The sequence below is a fragment of the Xenopus laevis genome, chromosome 2L (assembly GCF_017654675.1).
Source record: "Xenopus laevis strain J_2021 chromosome 2L, Xenopus_laevis_v10.1, whole genome shotgun sequence".
Classification (NCBI taxonomy): Eukaryota; Metazoa; Chordata; class Amphibia; order Anura; family Pipidae; genus Xenopus; species Xenopus laevis.
The window spans coordinates 73288804-73306941 of record NC_054373.1 but is presented as its reverse complement, the minus strand read 5'-3'; the positions used below and the strand labels follow the sequence as shown (position 1 = coordinate 73306941).

At 40.9% G+C, this 18138-nt stretch overlaps 1 protein-coding gene across 2 annotated transcripts in view; it reads right to left on the bottom strand.

Annotated features, from left to right (window-relative positions):
- The window catches only part of celsr2.L (cadherin EGF LAG seven-pass G-type receptor 2 L homeolog), a 100896-nt gene that overhangs the window by 19563 nt on the left and 63195 nt on the right, over nucleotides 1–18138 (bottom strand). For both annotated transcript variants that reach the window (XM_018246553.2, XM_041582038.1), the window contains exons 25-30: nucleotides 16480–16680; nucleotides 9079–9253; nucleotides 8779–8891; nucleotides 6876–6955; nucleotides 4667–4793; nucleotides 4471–4587 (exon numbers count right to left, since the gene is read on the bottom strand). In XM_018246553.2, coding sequence (XP_018102042.1) covers nucleotides 4471–4587; nucleotides 4667–4793; nucleotides 6876–6955; nucleotides 8779–8891; nucleotides 9079–9253; nucleotides 16480–16680 — 813 coding nt within the window. The remainder of the gene's footprint in view (nucleotides 1–4470; nucleotides 4588–4666; nucleotides 4794–6875; nucleotides 6956–8778; nucleotides 8892–9078; nucleotides 9254–16479; nucleotides 16681–18138) is intronic.

The window sequence follows — 18138 nt, the reverse complement described above, 5'->3', positions numbered from 1 at the left end:
ATGGCAAGAAAAAAGTATGGAGAACTGTGGAATAGCTTCTGATCCGAAGCATACCACATAATCTATAAAACATGGCGCTGGCAGTGTGATGGCTTGGGCGTGCATGGCTGCCAGTGGCACCGGGACACTAGTGTTTATCGATGATGTGACAAAGGAATGAAGCAGCTGAATAAATTCTGAGGAGCTCAGAGACATACTGTCTGCTCAAATCCAGCTAAATGCAGTCAAATTAATTGGACAGATGGACAGGGCCGGAAGGCAGAAGAGGCAGCTGCCTAGGGCGCAATGATTGGGGGGCGCTGGGCAGCTGCCTCTTCTGCCTACCTCTAGACCGAACCCATCTGGAAATCTGTTTGCAATAAGCGCCACACGCTCGAGTGGCATTTCGGTTCACATGAACGTCTTTACTGCGCATGCGCGCCGGAACGCCCTTACTGAGCATGCGTGCTGGGAATGCCTTTACTGTGCATGCGCGAGTGACGGGGGAAAGGAAGGGGCGAGCAGGCTGGCTGAGCTACCCAGAGCGCCCGGCCTGCTTGGCCCGCCTCTGCAGATTATTATTATTTTTTTTTATTAACATGTATTTATATAGCGCCAACATATTGCGTAGCACTGTAAAGTAAATGTGATTATACAACTACATCACATGAATTACATATATAGAATATATGGAGTAACAAACATCACAATCAATACAGGTACAAAGAGGTGAGGAAGGCCCTATGCATAGGCATACAGTCTAAAGGGAAGGGAGTAATACACAAGGTGTGGGAGTGGGCAAAATCGAAGTAAGTGGGTGAGAAATGTGGTACTGTATGTGGTGTTGCGTTTGGTAGTTAAGCAGAGTGAGGGTAGGCTTCTCGAAAGAAGTGCGTTTTCAGAGATTTTTTGAAAGCAGAAAGGTTGGGAGAAAGTCGGACAGACCGTGGGAGAGCGTTCCAGAGGAGGGGTGCCACCCTTCCAAAGTCTTGAATGCGAGCATGTGAGGAGGTAATGAGAGAAGAGTTGAGTAGCAGGTCAGTAGAGGAGCGTAGTAAGCGAGTGGGTGAGTATATAGAGATGAGTTCAGAGATGTAGGGTGGAGCAGAGTTGTGAAGTGCTTTGAAAGTCAGTGTCATTAATTTGAATTTGATTCTGAAAGGTAACGGAAGCCAGTGCAGGGATTGACAGAATGGAGAGGCAGAGGAGGAGCGGTTGCTGAGGTGTATGAGCCTCGCAGCAGTGTTCATTATGGACTGAAGAGGTGACAGTCTCTGGAGGGGGAGGCCAATTAAAAGAGAGTTGCAGTAGTCTAGACGCGATATGATGAGAGAGTGAATAAGAATTTTGGCAGCGTCTTGGGTGATAAATGATCGTATTTTGGATATGTTCCTTAGGTGGAAGTGACATGATTTAATAAGTGATTGGATATGAGGAGTGAATGACAGGGCAGAATCTAGGATAACCCCAAGGCACCGGGCCTGGGGAGAGGGGGTGATTGTGGAATTGTTAACTATGATGGATACTTCGGGGATGCTACTGGTGTTAATTGGAGGAAAGAGAACCATTTCAGTTTTAGAGAGGTTTAATTTAAGGTAGCGTTGCGACATCCAGGTAGAGATAGCGGACAGGCAGGAGGAGACGCGAGTTAGGAGTTCTGGGTTGAGATCAGGAGATGAGAGATAGATCTGAGTATCGTCAGCATAGAGGTGGTAGTGGAAACCATACGAATTTATTAATTTGCCAAGGGAGGAAGTATAGAGGGAGAATAGTAATGGTCCCAGGACAGAGCCTTGAGGAACTCCAACAGAAAGAGGTAGGGGAGAAGATGATACTCCATTGTAGGAGACACTGAAGGAACGATTGGTGATGTAAGAAGAGAACCAGGACAGGGCTGTGTCACGAAGGCCAAGCGACTGGAGGGACTGGAGGAGGAGAGGGTGATCTACAGTGTCAAATGCGGCTGAGAGGTCAAGCAGTATTAGTAGTGAGAAATGATTGTTGGCTTTAGCGGTTAAAAGGTCATTAGTTAGTCGAGTCAGGGCAGTTTCCGTGGAGTGTTGTGGCTTAAAACCAGATTGTAGGGGGTCCAGCAGGTTATTGTCAGAGAGGAATGAGGTAAGTCGGTTGTAGACTAGGCGCTCAAGTAGTTTAGAGATAAAAGGTAGCAGAGAGATGGGTCGGAGGTTGTCAAGATTGGAGGGATCAAGAGAGGGTTTTTTCAGAATGGGGGTGACAAGAGCATGTTTTAGTTGAGAAGGAAACAGTCCAGTTGAGAGCGAAAGATTAAATAGGTGAGTTAAGGCTTTGATTAGACAAGGATTGGTATTGCGGAGAAGTTTTGAGGGAATTGGATCAAGCGGGCAGGTGGTAAGGTGAGAAGAGGCCAGAAGCTTTGAGACTTCCTCATCAGTGACAGGGGTGAAGGAGCACAGGAGAGACTGGGGAGTGTGGAGGGAGGGTGGTGGAAGTCTAGGGGGGTTGAGTAGTGTAATGTCCCTTCTGATAGTGTCAATTTTGTTTTTGAAGTGCTCAGCAATATCTTGAGCAGAGACAGATGTGCATGGAGGGGGTGGAGAAGGGGAAAGGAGAGTGTTAAAGGTGGAGAAAAGTTGTGCTGGTTTTTTAGAAAGGGAGTTAATGAGTGAAGTAAAGTATGTTTGTTTGGCTTGGAAGAGGCTGGTGTTAAAGGAGCGCAGGGCGGATTTGTAGCTCCAAAAGTCTGATTCTGAACGGGATTTGCGCCAGCGACGCTCAAGTGCACGTGAGTGTCTTTGGAGCGCTTTTGTATGAGCAGTATGCCACGGTTGAAGTGGTTTGGGTCGAGAACGTTTAGTTTTTATAGGAGCAAGCTCATTTAGGGCAGTGGTGAGAGTACTATAGTAGACAGAGGTAGCCACATTAGGACATGAGATGGCTGAGATATTAGAGTGAAGAGAGTCAAAGGAAGAAGAGAGATGTGACACGTCTACAGCTTGCAAGTCACGGTAAGTACGTGTTTGGGGAATAGCAGGGGGTGAGGAGGGAGTTAGTGAGAGTTGAAATGTGAGCATATTGTGATCAGAGAGGGGAAATGGGGAGTTAGTAAAATTGGAGGTTGAACAGAGTCTGGTAAATATGAGATCCAGAGCATTACCATTGGAGTGAGAGGGGGAGTCTGAGCACAAAGATAAGCCTAGGGAGGAGGTTAGTGAAAGAAGTTTAGAGACAGAAGAGTTGTTGATGTTGTTAACGGGTATATTAAAGTAACCTAATATGATGGATGGGATGTTAGATGAAAGAAAGTAAGGAAGCCAAGCAGCAAAGTTGTCCAGAAATTGTGCAGTTGGTCCTGGTGGTCGATATATAACAGCAATGCAGAGTGAAACAGGAGAAAAGAGCCTAATGCAGTGAGCCTCAAATGAGGAGAATGATAAAGAGGGAACAGGTGGAAGAACTTTAAAAGTACAGCGGGGAGAGAGAAGCAAACCCACCCCACCTCCAGGTCTGTTACCAGGTCTGGGAGTATGAGTAAGGTGTAGGCCCCCATAGGACAGGGCAGCAGGTGAGGCAGTGTCAGTAGGAGAGAGCCAGGTTTCAGTAAGCGCAAGTAGGTTAAAGGAATTTGCAATGAAATCGTTGTGTATAGCGGTGAGTTTGTTGCAAACAGATCTGGCATTCCAGAGAGCACATGAAAGATTAACTGGGTTTTTGGGTATAGGAGTAAGTGTTCTGTACTGTTTGAAATTGCTCCGGAGAGAAGGAGCTCGTGGCCGTGATATAACTGGGATGGGGTAAGGGCCAGGGTTTGGGGAAATGTCCCCAGCTGCCAGCAGTAGAAAGGAAAGATAGACTAAGTGAGAGTGGGATTTATAAGTCCTTGGTTTGTATGAAAAGGAGGAGTTTTGTGGAATAGCTAAACAGAGTACTTTATAAACTTCATGTGTGGAGAGGGAAGGAGAAGAGAGTAGAGAGGCTGAGATTTGTATAGAACTGGGATTTGATGGAGGAGGTAGTCAAAAATGTTTTATGAAACATGAGAGTGAAAGGAGGAGAAATGCAGGATAAAGCATGTTTGGAGTAAGAAGTTACAAACTAGCAGGTACAAACAAATCTGTTTTTGGACAATTCAGTCTGAATCTGAACCCAATTGAGCATGCATTCCACTTGTTAAAGACTAAACTTTAAACAGAAAGGCCCACAAACAAACTATGAGTTCAAGACTTCAGGCTGTCATTGTCAGCAAAGGGTTTTCAACCAAGTATTAGAAATGAATATTTTATTTTCAGTTTTTTAATTTGTCCAATTACTTTTGAGCCGCTGAAATTAAGTGATTGTGTTAAAAAAGGCTTTAGTTCCTCACATTTGCATGCAATCTTTTTGTTCAACCCACTGAATTAAAGCTGAAAGTCTAAGTTGTTTCATTTGCTTCATTTAAAATTCATTGTCTTAATGTACAGAACCAAAATTAGAAAAAAGTTGTCTCTGTTCAAATATTAATGGAATGCTTACCGAAGTAAATGTAGATTTTGTTGTGACACTGGAGTCATGCTTTTTACTCAAACTCATCTTCAATGCCATATGTACATCTCTGTTCAGTACAACACTTATCAGGAAAATTAGAGGACCCTGACAAAATAAATTTTTGTGACTTATATAAATAGTAAAGCAATGGTAGATTTCAGATTAATCATGTTTAATAGCTTACCTGTGCACAGACAACTCCTGCATATAGATAGTGGAGGAGGAGCAGATCACTGTTAACTGAAAGAAGAGCAAGAAGCCAAGACACGCTGACTATCAGAAGCAAGGTCACGGTGCAATGAAGCCCTGAGCTAGGAAAGGGTATATGAGATTGAAGATATTTAGGTATTGAATGAGGACAGATGGTAAAGAAATGCTTATGCAGTGCTAAACAGACAGTACACAGAGGGGCAGATTTATCAAAGGTCGAGGTGAATTTTCGAATGAAATAAATTAGAATTTTTAGCTGTTTTTTTGCGTATTTCGACTAAGGAATAGTCCAAATTCAATTCGAATTTGAAAAAAATTATATCATCGAAATTTATCATGTACTGTCTTTTTAAAAATTCAACATCGACCATTTGCTATCTAAAACCTGCCGAATTGCTGTTTAAGCCTATGGAGGACCTCCTAGAACCTACATGGAGTCAATTGGTGGACTTTGAAAAATCAAAGATTTTTTTGGGAAAAACTTTGAATCGAATTAGGTGGAATGCAATATTCCTTCGCTTCGAATTCGGCCGAATATAGACCTATTCAAATGAAAACGGACCTATTTGACAAAAAAAACCCAAAAAAACTGACATTTTGGTTGGACTTTTGGTTTTGGTCCGATCTTCAGAGTTATTCAACTTGGTACATGTAGTGGGTCATATATCCACTTCAGGACAAATATGGTCAGATTTAATTAAACTATGATATCATAAAAAGGCCAGATTTATGAACCCTTGAGCCAGCACTCAAGTGTTCATAAATCCAGCCATTATTATGACACATTTGACACGTCTCACTCATAAGAGACATACGAGTTATCCAAGTTAGTGCAATCACTTGCAGAAATACTGAACTCCACTTATGTTTTCTGCAATCGATTGTTAAAAACATGAGTTTAGGAGCTTGCTCGTAGTTTCTGCAAGTGATTGCACAAATATAACACTGAGGGGCAGATTTACCTAGGGTTGAATATCGAGGGTTAATTAACACTCGATATTCGACTACCGAATTGAAATCCTTCGACTTCGATATTCGAAGTTGAAGGATTTAGCGATATTCCTACGATCGAACAAATTAAATCCTTCTAACCGAACGATTCGAAGGATTTTAATCCATTGATCTAAGGATATTCCTTAGATCAGAAAATTGTTAGGAAGCCTATGGGGACCTTCCCCATAGGCTAAAATTGGCCTCGGTAGGTTTTAGGTGGCGAACTAGGGGGGGGGAAGAATTTTTTAAAGAGACAGTACTTCGACTATCGAATGGTCGAATAGTCAAACTATTTTTAGTTCGAATCGTTCGATTCGAAGGTCGAAGTAGCCAATTCGATGGTCGAAGTAGCCATATTCGAAGTATTTTTTCTTCTATTCCTTCACTCGAGCTAAGTAAATGGGCCCCTAAAGGTTTCATAAAACAGTCTCTGAGATTTAGTGGAGCCTTTGGACAATAAATCTTTGAGGGACTTAAGAGTTAATGCACCTTTCAGGTACACCAAATGCTACAGCAACACACACCGGGATTTTTTCAGGAATCGCTTACTCCACGATTAAAGGTATAAAAAAAAAAAGTATCTTTATTTCCATATTTAATTTCCATATTTAAATTTAAGTAACAGCGTCTGAGGTCTACCTTCCAGGTATACAAATACATACAAAAGCATTATAAGTGCTCTTGAACAAAGGTAACTTAAGAAATGCCAAATTCATTCATACTGATATAATCAAAATATAATTCCAAATACAAAAAAAAAAAAAAAAAAGAATAGGAACACATTTTAAGACTTCATTTATAACCTTGAAAATTGCAGATCTTTATAACAAATACCACAAAAACAGACCTAATTTAAAACACCCTCTTTCTGATTGAGGGACCACTATGCTCACAAACCAAAGGCAAACATATATACTAGCTTATCATAAGAAGCAGGGGACAGGGACAAACACAGGATAACTGCTTACTTGTGCTTTACTGTGAGTCCACACTACATGTTTTTGGCATCACGGGCCCTTTCTCAAGTGTGTACATGCACAATTGTTAAACAATTAAAGGACAGGTAAATACTATATTTGCTTACCATGTTTATAATCTAGACACATCTCCCCCACCCAAACTGCATAATTTATACTGCATATATCTCCTCTGTTCAATGTATTAAGCAGAACGGAAGTCAATATACTTACACAGTCCCTTTCTTGTGGAAGCCCTCCCTCTGTGCTGTACATGATACTCTGCCTAAGAGGACACACAGGAATAAGCCAGCCTACGAGAGACAGAAAATTAAGCATGCCAATGCAAACCATATAAATGTGATCACACACTGATCATTATTCCAGACATATGATCAACATTATGGGCTGTAGTTTAGCAAGTAATCAAAAACAAACCCTTTATATGATCACTATCAAAAAATGTCACTTATAGCAGATATCAAATACCGTAAAGCTTTTTCTCAAGTACTTTGTACAATGTAAGAGAAAAATCACAATGTATTTGTTATAAACCTAACATTTTGGTTGTGCCTGAAATCAACACACACATGTTGTGAATTAAAGGATTACAGCAGGAGTTTGTGATATAAAATGAACTAATGACAAAAACCATAGTATAGTTCTATAAATAAATGTTAAGCAGAGGAAATAAATGTTAAGCAGAGGAAGCACACTAAAACTCTCTGTAAATGAATAACATTTAAAAACCTTTTTAAAAAAGTAGCATCATTTACAATGTATTACAATTTTAATAAAAGCAAAAATTTCCCTTTATATAAATGAAGAATTTGGGTGGAAAGTGTCTCCAAAGAACAGTTTTTTTGCATTTGAAGTGCATATTCAAGGCTTCCTCTATTAGAGCACACCTTGAATGTGAACCCAACAAGTGGATTTTACTTATTGTTAAAGATGAATATATGATGAATATACCAGTGTAAGTGCAGACAAATACTTTACTTGTGTCACATACATTTGGGTGGATATGTTTTTGTATTTATGTTCTATTAATATGTTTCAGCCCTACATAAATTAGTTAAATTAATTTTCAGTGGTTGTAAAGTTATATGTAAATGTAATTATAGATTTAAGCAGTTGTTAATCCATTTCTGTTCTCTGGATCTCACAAACAAAGCAACAACAGTCAGGTCTCATTCAGATATGGATATCAGCTGGTATGTAACACTGTTTCAAAACTTAGAGCCAGGAATGTAGGGAATGTAAATAGCCAGGCCTATACAGCTTTTAAGGTTTTAATCACAGTTACATATACAAATAACTTCAAAACCACTGAAAATATTTTCATTATTTATAGGAGACTGGTGAATTGGTAATGTGGTGCCTCTATTCAAAAAGGGATCCCATTCTCAGCCCCAAAACTATAGGCCAGTTAGTCTGACATCAGTGATAGGAAAGCTTTTCAAAGGGGTAATAAAGGATAAGATACTGGACTTCATAGCAAATAACAATACTATGAGTTTGTGTCAGCATGGTTTTATGTGTAATAGATCTTGCCAGACTAAATTAATTTCTTTTTATGAGAAGGTAGAAGGTAAGCAGGGACCACAATTCTGGGATGGCAGTGGATGTGATTTACATAGACTTTGCTAAAGCATTTGATACAGTGCCACACAGAAGGACTGTGGACAGACATAATATCAAAGGCTATTTTGATACTAAACTCTATAGATAGTATAGATATGGGTATATATAATTTATGGGAAAGGGTGGAGGTGTGTGTGTGTGTGGATGCTGGGTTTTCATTTGAAGGGATTGAACTTGATGGACGGTGTTTTTTCAACACGGTTTAACTATGTAACTGTAATAAATAGTTTTTTGGGTGGAGGACACCTTTAAACATAAAATGAAAAAGCAAGTTGTCTTGTGATATAGCACAATGAAGGGATTTCAGACCACTATTTTTTTGAGTGACACTTCACTCAGAGAAAATACAGACACCAAAATTGTGTTTCTTTTTATATTAACTTTTAAATGCAAGTTGTTGCTATTGTAAGTGGGGCCAAGTGTTACATTCTGTCTATGAAGATGAAAAACTTAAAAAAACAAATATACAAAAGTATCCACATTATTTACTTACAGACACAACAAAAGCAACTGGTCCAGCAAAACTCCAGATAAGAGTATCAGACACAGAGAGCCAGCAGAAATCTGGGTTTCCATAACCTTCTGGATCCAGTCCTACAGCTAGCCCTGTTAAAAAGGTATAGAATAATAAGCAGGTGTTCCATGAATTAATCAGACTAAAAGACTAAATATATATATATATATATATATATATATATATATATATATATATATATATATATATATATATCTATATATATCTATCTTTTACGAGGCATTCATGAAAGGACAGAAACAGAGTAAGCACACATACCAGTTATGAAGGCTGGGACCCCCCATCCAAGTGCATAGTAGAATCTCATGGGCCCAGAGTTAACATCACGAACTTCATTAAGTCTTCTGTAAAGGTGCAAAACTTCAAGGAAAACCCAGGAGAAGCAACAGAGAGAAAGAAAGTGCAACAGGATAGCAATGATAGTGCAGGCAAACTGAAAGGCACACACACCGGTAGGAATAAGTGTGGGAAAACATGAAAAAATATTAAATGAAGAGAGAGAAGATTGGAGAGAAAAAAATAAGAAGAACATTAGAAGTGTTCTGAGTATTTATTTGCATGTAAACAGCAAATAAAGAAGAACATGTGCAGACAAAATTAAACTGTTTGACAGAACATGTACACAACCTTGATTTTTTAAAAATGAATGACCTTCCCAGGGTGCAGAATTTTGCCACTGGATAAACTGCTTGATCTCATGATATTAAGAATTTTTATAATCAATTAACTATTCTGTACGGTTTCCTTAAACACTTGTTACCTTTAACTTCTCCCTGCTTCTGTAAGCTTTAAAAGGTATAAGTACAGAGATTAACTGGTTCCTGCACTGTTCACACATGTAAAACTGGCCATAGATGTTAAGATTTTTAAAAGATCAGATCCTGATCGTGAGACCACGATCTCCTCAGAACGATTGTACAAATTTACCATCAACTAAAAAGACCAATTTGCCAGGAAAACAACGAGTAGCTTGGCCCTGCAAACATAGATAGATTGCACTGGGACCGACAAAGATTTTTTGACCTGGCCGATCAATTTCCTGACAGATGTCGGCCGAAAAATCGTAAGATGTACGATCGTTCGAATCCCACTAACCACACCATAATTTCCAAGGATTGGTCAGACTTCCCTAAAATCGGTCGTTCGGCAAGAAGAATCGTCGCGTCTATAGGGAGCTTAAGCCCCTGCATTGTTTACACTTCAGACTGTAAGCGCCCACATTGTCCACATCTCAGCCAGACTGTAGGAGTCGTGCCAGCATGGTGTCACTGTAAGTAGTACTCTGCTTGCCCTATTCTACACTGCCTGTGTGTGCCATACTATGCCTGCCCTACCCTGCCAGTGGCAGGTGAGCCTGGTTGGTGTTCTGGGGTGACTTTGGAAAACAAAGCGCTTAGAGTGCCATCCCGCTGGCAAATTATGATTCTTTTGCACCTCTATTACATTTTCACATAGGTCCTTTATTCAGCCATCTTGCAACATTGTCTCAGGAGTCAGAGCCAGACCATGGAGAAAATCACTCTTTTCACATGCAGCTATCCTTTGATCACATGATGTTCAGGTCAGTGTAAATGTAAACAGATTTTTCTCTTACATCATGGGAGACACAGAAACCGTGGGGTAAAGGGCCCTCCCACCAGGAGGCAAGACACTGCAGAGATGTCAAAGCTGTAGCTCCTTCTTCTTGCCTTTTACCCCCTTGCTCAACCAACCACATTCAGTTTTTAAGTGTACTTGTCACAGGAGGTTAGGACTGGCCTCTAGGGAGGCCCTTCACAGAGATTACTTTGGTCAGTGACTAGCATTAAAAGATTAAGCAACCTGTCTGCACTCAGCGTGACCACTGCCTTTGCAGGAATTTTCCTCCCCCTCTGTAAAATGAATATATGTATCCTGAGTGAGCTCCCTTCTGGGCACAGCACAAAGAGAGTTTGGGGTGTCCGTGGCTGGACAGGGAAGAGACAAGTGCCACACAGTAGTTATCTCCGCTAAGGTAAGCAGGCTTTTTCCTGGGCAACGCCTCTGCCTTCAGTCAACTTGTGCTGCAAGTATCTCTTGTGTTGCGATAACGTCACAGCTAATCATGCCTTTCAAGGCAGATCCCATAGTGCGCGGTTGCGTCAGATGGCGGGACAGGGTCCTCAGTTGCTGATGCACTTTGCTGGCACCTCGCTCCCCACAGCCGCAGCTACTCGACTCCATGAACCCAATTCACTAATGCCGCTTCGAGCAAAGCACAGAGCACCTTGCCACATGCAGGACTGGTTGCAGTTCTCTCCCTCTACTCTGCTCAAGGGGTGGTAAGGTAACTTTGTGGATGGCAGTCAAGTTATTCCACAGCATTGCTGAAGGCAGGGGGGATTTATTTACCAGGGGAAGCAGGCAAAACCCACCTATGGTAACTTTCTTCAACTGTGCAAAGTGCCTTAACAAATTTAAGGAGGGTCAGTCTAGCCCACTTTGCCCTGATTGTAGCCCGCGCCATACACAGGCCATAGAGCACCCTGAGTTCCCCTCAGTGGGTCTCTCTGACCAACCCACTGCAGGTACTTCTCACACTGGAGTATCAGCCACACAGGCCTCCTCAGATGTGCATGCTTGGGCCATCTCTATGTCTCAATCCTTGTCTGGTCTCCAATGAATACCACAATTGGCTCTTCTATTGATAAGATGTTGGGGAAATTGGCAGATATCCCAGCGCCAACCAAACGCAAGCGTGACTTTGGTAGGCCAGAGACAAACCTTTTGGACGAAGCAAGCGAGGATGAGGTATTTTCTTCTGCGCAGTCAAGAGTCTGAAGGTGAGGATAGCTCCATAGAATCCTTCTACAATGTAGACCACTTGATAAGAGCGGTTTTTGTAGGTATTGCAGATTGAAGAAACAGATTCTGCTCAAGGCAAAGCAAAGATTCTTTTTAAAAAGCATCATAAGACTTTTGCTACCTTTCTAGCTCACAAGCAACTCTGGTCACTCATTCAGGAGAGTGACAAGCACCAGAGAAAAAGTTTCAGGTCACCAGGCACTTTGCCAGGCAAAGGAGTTTACTGAAAAATGGAGCATGCCCGCAGTGGTGGATGCTCCAGTATCTTTCCTAAAGAGCTTACTGAAAAATGGAGCATACCCACATTGGTGGATGCTACAGTATCTAGATTATCTGTCCCAGATGCTTCAGCAGTTAAAGACCCCAGTGATAAGAAGCTTGAGGAATTCCTCAAAGCAGTTTTATTAGCTGCTGGCCCTACTCCTAATCCTGGCTACTCCTAATCCTGGCATCTGCCTGGGTTAGTCGGGCCATTGAGACTTGGTCGAATTCATTGCTCCAGATGACATGGGATGACGCTACTACCATTTAGTTTTCCCAGCTAGACTTATAAATTTCCGAGACTAATGCATTTGTAGGGGAAGCTGTGTTATATGCAGCACAGCTCGTAGTCAGGTCCGCAGCTCTTTCAGTTGCGGCCTGTAGGTCACTGTGGCTAAAGATGTGGTCAGCTGACCTCAGCTCAAGAGTACACTTCAACAAAACAAGCCAATGCCTAGTTTTACTTTCAGTTAACCATCCAGACTTAAGGAATTCGGCTGGACTATAAATTTCCAGAAGTCCTCTCTTTTACCCAGCTAGCACATGACCTTCCTGGGTCTCCTTTTCAACACGAGGCAACAGAAAGTGTTTTTGCCGGAGGAAAAACAACAACTCAAGTTGCAAACATCCATATGGAGCTTCAAGACAATAGACTTGTAAGAGTGCTGGGCCTCATGGTATCAGCAATCAAAGCAGTGCCGTTTGCACAATTTCATCTCTGTCCTCTTCAGGCAGCAATCTTATGAAGCTGGCATGCGTTATCCCTGCACCAACGGATATCCCTAACAACACCTAACCTAACACCAAGAGGTCGTTGAGGTGGTGGCTTCAATCCCACTGCCTGGCTCAGGGACAGACTTTCTCTGAACCGAGCTGGCAAACAATCACAACAGATGCCAGTCTCCACAGCTGGGGAAGATCAGTTCAGAGGGGTGTGGTCCCTCGAGGAAACACCTGGAAATTAGAGCAATTCGCCTAGCTCTTCAGTATTGGCAGGACCTTCTACAACACAAGCCGCTGCGCTTCCAGACGGACAAAGCCACCGCCATCGCACATGTCTTCCCTACTCTTCCTTGAGTACTCAAAAAGATATGTAGAGACACCATCACGTTCTTAGTGGTCACCCTGTGTTGGCCCAGGAGATCCTGGTATGCAGACCTGGTGGCTTTTTCTCTAGAGCCTCCAATACCACTGCCTATGAGGGACAACCTCCTTTGTCAAGGCCCTCTTCAGCATCTTAATGGGCTGGCTCGAGGCCACAATACTGAAAAAGAAGGGTTTCTCTGATTACTTCGTCGAGACCATGATTAAAGCTTGAAAACCGTCTACTTTCAGGATCTATTATAGGATATGGAATTGTTACTGGTGCACACAACAGAACCTTGATTTCAGGGACTACAACATTCCGAGTGTTCTAGACTTTCTTCAGTCCAGTCTGTCCAAGGCACTTAGTCTAGGGGTCCTAAAGTCGAAGGTATCTGCGTTTCCAGTCCTTTTTCAGGAATGCCTGGCTCTCCAAGAGGACATTTGTACCTTCCTTCAGGGGTTTTCTTAAGTGGCACCACCTTTCCATCATCCAGTTCCCCCATGGGACCCTTGACTTGGTAGACCTCTGGGCTCATGTGGAAAACTATCTTCCTGGTGGCAATTTCCTCCATTCGATTCAGGTATCGGAATTGGGGGCATTATCCTGCTCACCACCCCTTCTCATCTTCCAGGAGGACTGTGGGATTTTTTGCAATGTCCCTGGATTTTGTCCCAAGGTGGTCCTTTCACATCAATGCAGAGAACATTCTTCCCCTTCCTTGCCCATTAGATCAAGGAAACAATTACAGTGCTACCTGTTGCAAAAGTGGACCCCTCCTCTTAGAATTCTGGTCCACTCTATCCAAGCATTGGGAGCCTCTTGGGTTCACAGAAATATGGCGTCAGCAGATCAGGTTTGCGAGGCAGCTACCTGGGCCTCCTTACACACCACTACTGGCAGCAGTTTCTTCATGAGTTCCTACCTCCCTTGGTATAGGGGGCATCTTTGGTATGTCCCCACAGTTCCTGTGTCCCCCACGACGCAAGAGAAAGGAAGATAAGGGGGGGGTAAAAGGCAAGTGGCAGGAGCTACAGCTTTGATATCACTGCAGTGTCCTGCCGCCTGTTGGGGGGGGGCTTTACCCCACAGTTCCTGTGCCCCCCCTTATGGCTAGAGAGAAAAGATATAATGGGGAGTACAAACATCTTCCTTCTGCACATACGTTTGGTCTACGTCTTACTATAGGAGCAGTTTCATTAAAGAGGACATGTCACCCTAAGAAATAATTCCAAATTCTCATATGCCTAAGGCATAGAGGCTTTAAAATGCATTTATAACAAGTGTGGATGTTTTAATGAAAAAAATAATTTGGGTTTCATGTCTTATTTGGAAAGGACTTTTACTATACAGCTTTTTATGCCTGGGTGACAGATCCACTTTAAGCAGATGGGATATCAGCCAAGTCTTTTAATATAGAATAATACAGCTGGATTACTATAGAGCTGAAGTGGGGGAGGTGCATATTTAGGACAATTGGTTATGCATTATTTTTTAGTCACCCTAATAGATGGTCTGGAATCAATTTTTAATTAATGCATATTGGACAATTATATTTCTTTTCATTGTGCAAGCATTTTTTGGGTAACTTTGTAATTTTAGCTGTCTCAGCTATAATAATTCATATATATATATATATATATATATATATATATATATATATATATATATATATATATATATATATATATATATATATATATATATATATATATATATATATATATATATATATCAAAACTTACTTTCTTTGTGAAACAGCACCTTTGCTAGCCTGCTATATGATATATTTTTCTAGCCTGTATATATGATAGAAACAACAATATTCTAACATAATCTGAAATTAGACTGTGTAAAGTATAGGGATGCACTGGATTCGGCCAAATCCTGAATGCTTTGTGAAAGATTCGGCCAAATCCAGAACCAAATCCAACCCTTCAGTTGCATGTAAATTAGGGGACAAAGAGAGAAAGAGATCTTCCTTGTTTGTGTGAAGTCACATGATTTTTTTGATTTAGTAAGGCCAGGCAACTGTATTTGACCGAATGTGAATCCTGCTGGAAAAGTCAGAATCTAGGCTGAATCCCGAACCAATCCTGGATTAGGTGCATCCCTCGTAAAGTATTTAAATTTTGGAGTTTTAAAAAAAAAAAGATACAGAAAATGACCACAATAAATAACATGCTGAAATTGTATTGTGCCAATTTTTTAATTAAATTTAATCTATGTTTTCCTAGTTTTTTTCCAAATTATAAAGCATTAATGGAACATTTTATTCCCCACTGAACATCCTCCCCCGCTACCCCTACCAGTAGGGTTATTGTTCAAATGGATATATACAAACTGGTCCCTTTCCACAGCTGGAGCCTTTCTAAAGTTGGCCATACACAGGCAGATTTTGTCACCATTCTTCTAACAATCTTATCGGCTAACCAATCATTTTAAAAGGCATCTGTTGCCCTAAAATATTTTCCACCGCACTCCTGTTGGGGGTAACAGTAGATTTCTTTTTTTAAAAAATTGTCCCACCAACACTAAAACACTTGCACCGGGAGGGAGGGAGCTGATGTCATGCAGCATGTGCTAGAAAGTTGAGGCATATTGTTAACCATTGATGAATCGTTCCTTAAAGGGCACCTGTTACCCTAAAAATGTTTCCCCTCACCCAAAGCGCGAATATGTGTGCCCCAATGCGGCCGCTCGAACCAGGAACCTTTTTTTTTTTTTTTTTTAAGCTACTGTAATCTTCAACTGGAGTGAGGGCTCTATTAGCCCACGCCTTGGGTGAGGGAAATATTTTAGGGTAACAGGTGCCCTTTAAGGAACGATTGCTTCATCAATGGTTAACAACATGTGAGGAGACTTTTGTTGTGTTGGCTGCAAGATATAACATATATTACCTATATAACTTTGGTTACTTTCATATTAAGGTATGTGCAGTGAACATTCACGAAACAATGATTATCTGGTTGTCTCATGACTATTTTTGAACCTGACCGAATGACTATTGGGACAATGTTGTCGGAATAATAATACATTTTGTGATTGTTTGCACCCTATCATTATACACTGTTCATGCCAGTTTTATAATGGCATCCTGAAATATATTACCAAAAAGCACAGAGCTTGTATTTGAAGCCATATTCCGTAATGCACCACAAACTTGGCAATTCAAATTAACTATGATAGGAAATGATTCAAGAGAATTCCTTGCATTTTCTCAGCATGTTTGTTTCTGGGGAGAAAATATAAGCATTCACATACATATAAGGAAAAAACTTAATGTACTCCTGGAACCTGCAGCTAGAACTGTATCTGTAATTTGTAGGTTGTCTGCACTATTAGATATATGGCATTGTAATGCTGACAACAGACATCTGGCATCTGCATCTCTGCACTTTACATTCCATGAAATAAACACACACTTTTATATTCTGTAAACTACAGACATAATTCTGATGTTTTCAATAGAAAAACCTGTAAACATTTACCTGCATGTCAGCCTGGTTGATACCCAGCATAAAACTGAGCTGAGAGAGGAGTAGTGCAAGTATTAGGTTACGGTAGATACTGTGTTTGTTGCAGTGTAGAGAACTCAAAATAAACAAGAAGAGCAGGCAAAGAAGCAGGAATCCCAAAGTCAGCCCTAGGCACGGGTATGTAATGGCACGCAAAGGAAGAACTTCACCATTCTGAGCAGCCAAAAATAGAGATACAAAAAGTTTAAAAACACAGAGATAACTAACATTGTATACATTTAGAAGCAAGATATAATTACACATCATAAAATTGTATATAACAATCATAAGAATAATAAATGTTCTAAATATTCTAAGTTAAAAATAAATGTTTTTAAATAATCAAATTATGCTTCACAATCCCGCTCTGAGACATCTGTCTCTCGTGCATTTTGTGGCAATGCTGTTACAGATTTATGAGAGGAGAATAAAGAAGAGTAATTTAATTATTTCAAAAATGGTACAACATTTTCAACTGATTAGATTTAGAAAGTTGTATTATTTTGCCAATATGAAGCTTGTCTGGAAACCCGTTATTAACAATTAGTTAGTAACCACGTGTGGCAGTCATAGCCCTATCCAGGGAGGGAAGTCCTGTGTCCCCAAAGGGACTGAATAGAAAGAGATTTAAAGGTGAGTACATGTAGAGGTAAAACTTGAGAGCCAGACGGGGTCCAGTGAATGTAGAGCCACCTCCTTAGCATTGGATGGCGAGGGACAAAAGGTTAGGATGGTGATGTCCTGGTTTAGGTGTAAGGCCGAGACCACCTTAGGTAGGAAGGATGGTACGGAACAAAGTACCGCCCTGTCAGAATAGAAAATAAGGAAAGGAGTCTTGCACAATTAGGCACTGAGTTCAGTGCAATGGCCATCAGAAACACGGCCTTCAACGTGAGCAACTGCATAGAGACGGAGACCATGGGCTCGAATGGTGGTTCTTGGAGTGGCCGCAAAACCAAGGTAAGGTCCCATGTGGGGACAGGTGCTCGAATTGGAGTAGCTAGGTGAGCTACTTCTTGTAGGACGGTCCTTACATCAGGTAGGAGAGCTAGGCGTCTTTGAAAAAAGACCAACGAGGCAGAAATCTGTGACTTAAAGGAACAGTAACACCAAAAAATTTAAGTGTTTTAAAGTAATGAAAATATCATGTAGTGTTGCCCTGCACTGGTAAAACTGTTGTGTTTGCTTCAAAAAAAAAACACTACTATAGTTCATATAAACAAGCTGCTGTGGAGCAATGGTGGAAATTGAAAAACGGCAATATGGCACAGGATAACTAATGGATAACAGATAACACCATTAGACAGACAGAGCTTATCTGCTATCTGCTGTGTAACTTGAGCTTTTTCTCCTTTGAATGGCTGCCCCCATTGCTACACAGCAGCTTATTTATATAAACAATAGTAGTGTTTCTTAAGCAAACACAGCAGTTTTACCAGGGCGGGGCAACACTGCATTATATATATTTTTTTTTTTTTCAACTTTCTGTTTATTAAAGTTAACACAAAACTTTGACAGACTGTAATATGGCATTTTGTTCATACATACAACAATAAAAATCTTTACTGAAATACAATCTCGTCAATCTCATTGTATCACATGTATAAACCTTTTTTGCGTGTTAACCATTTT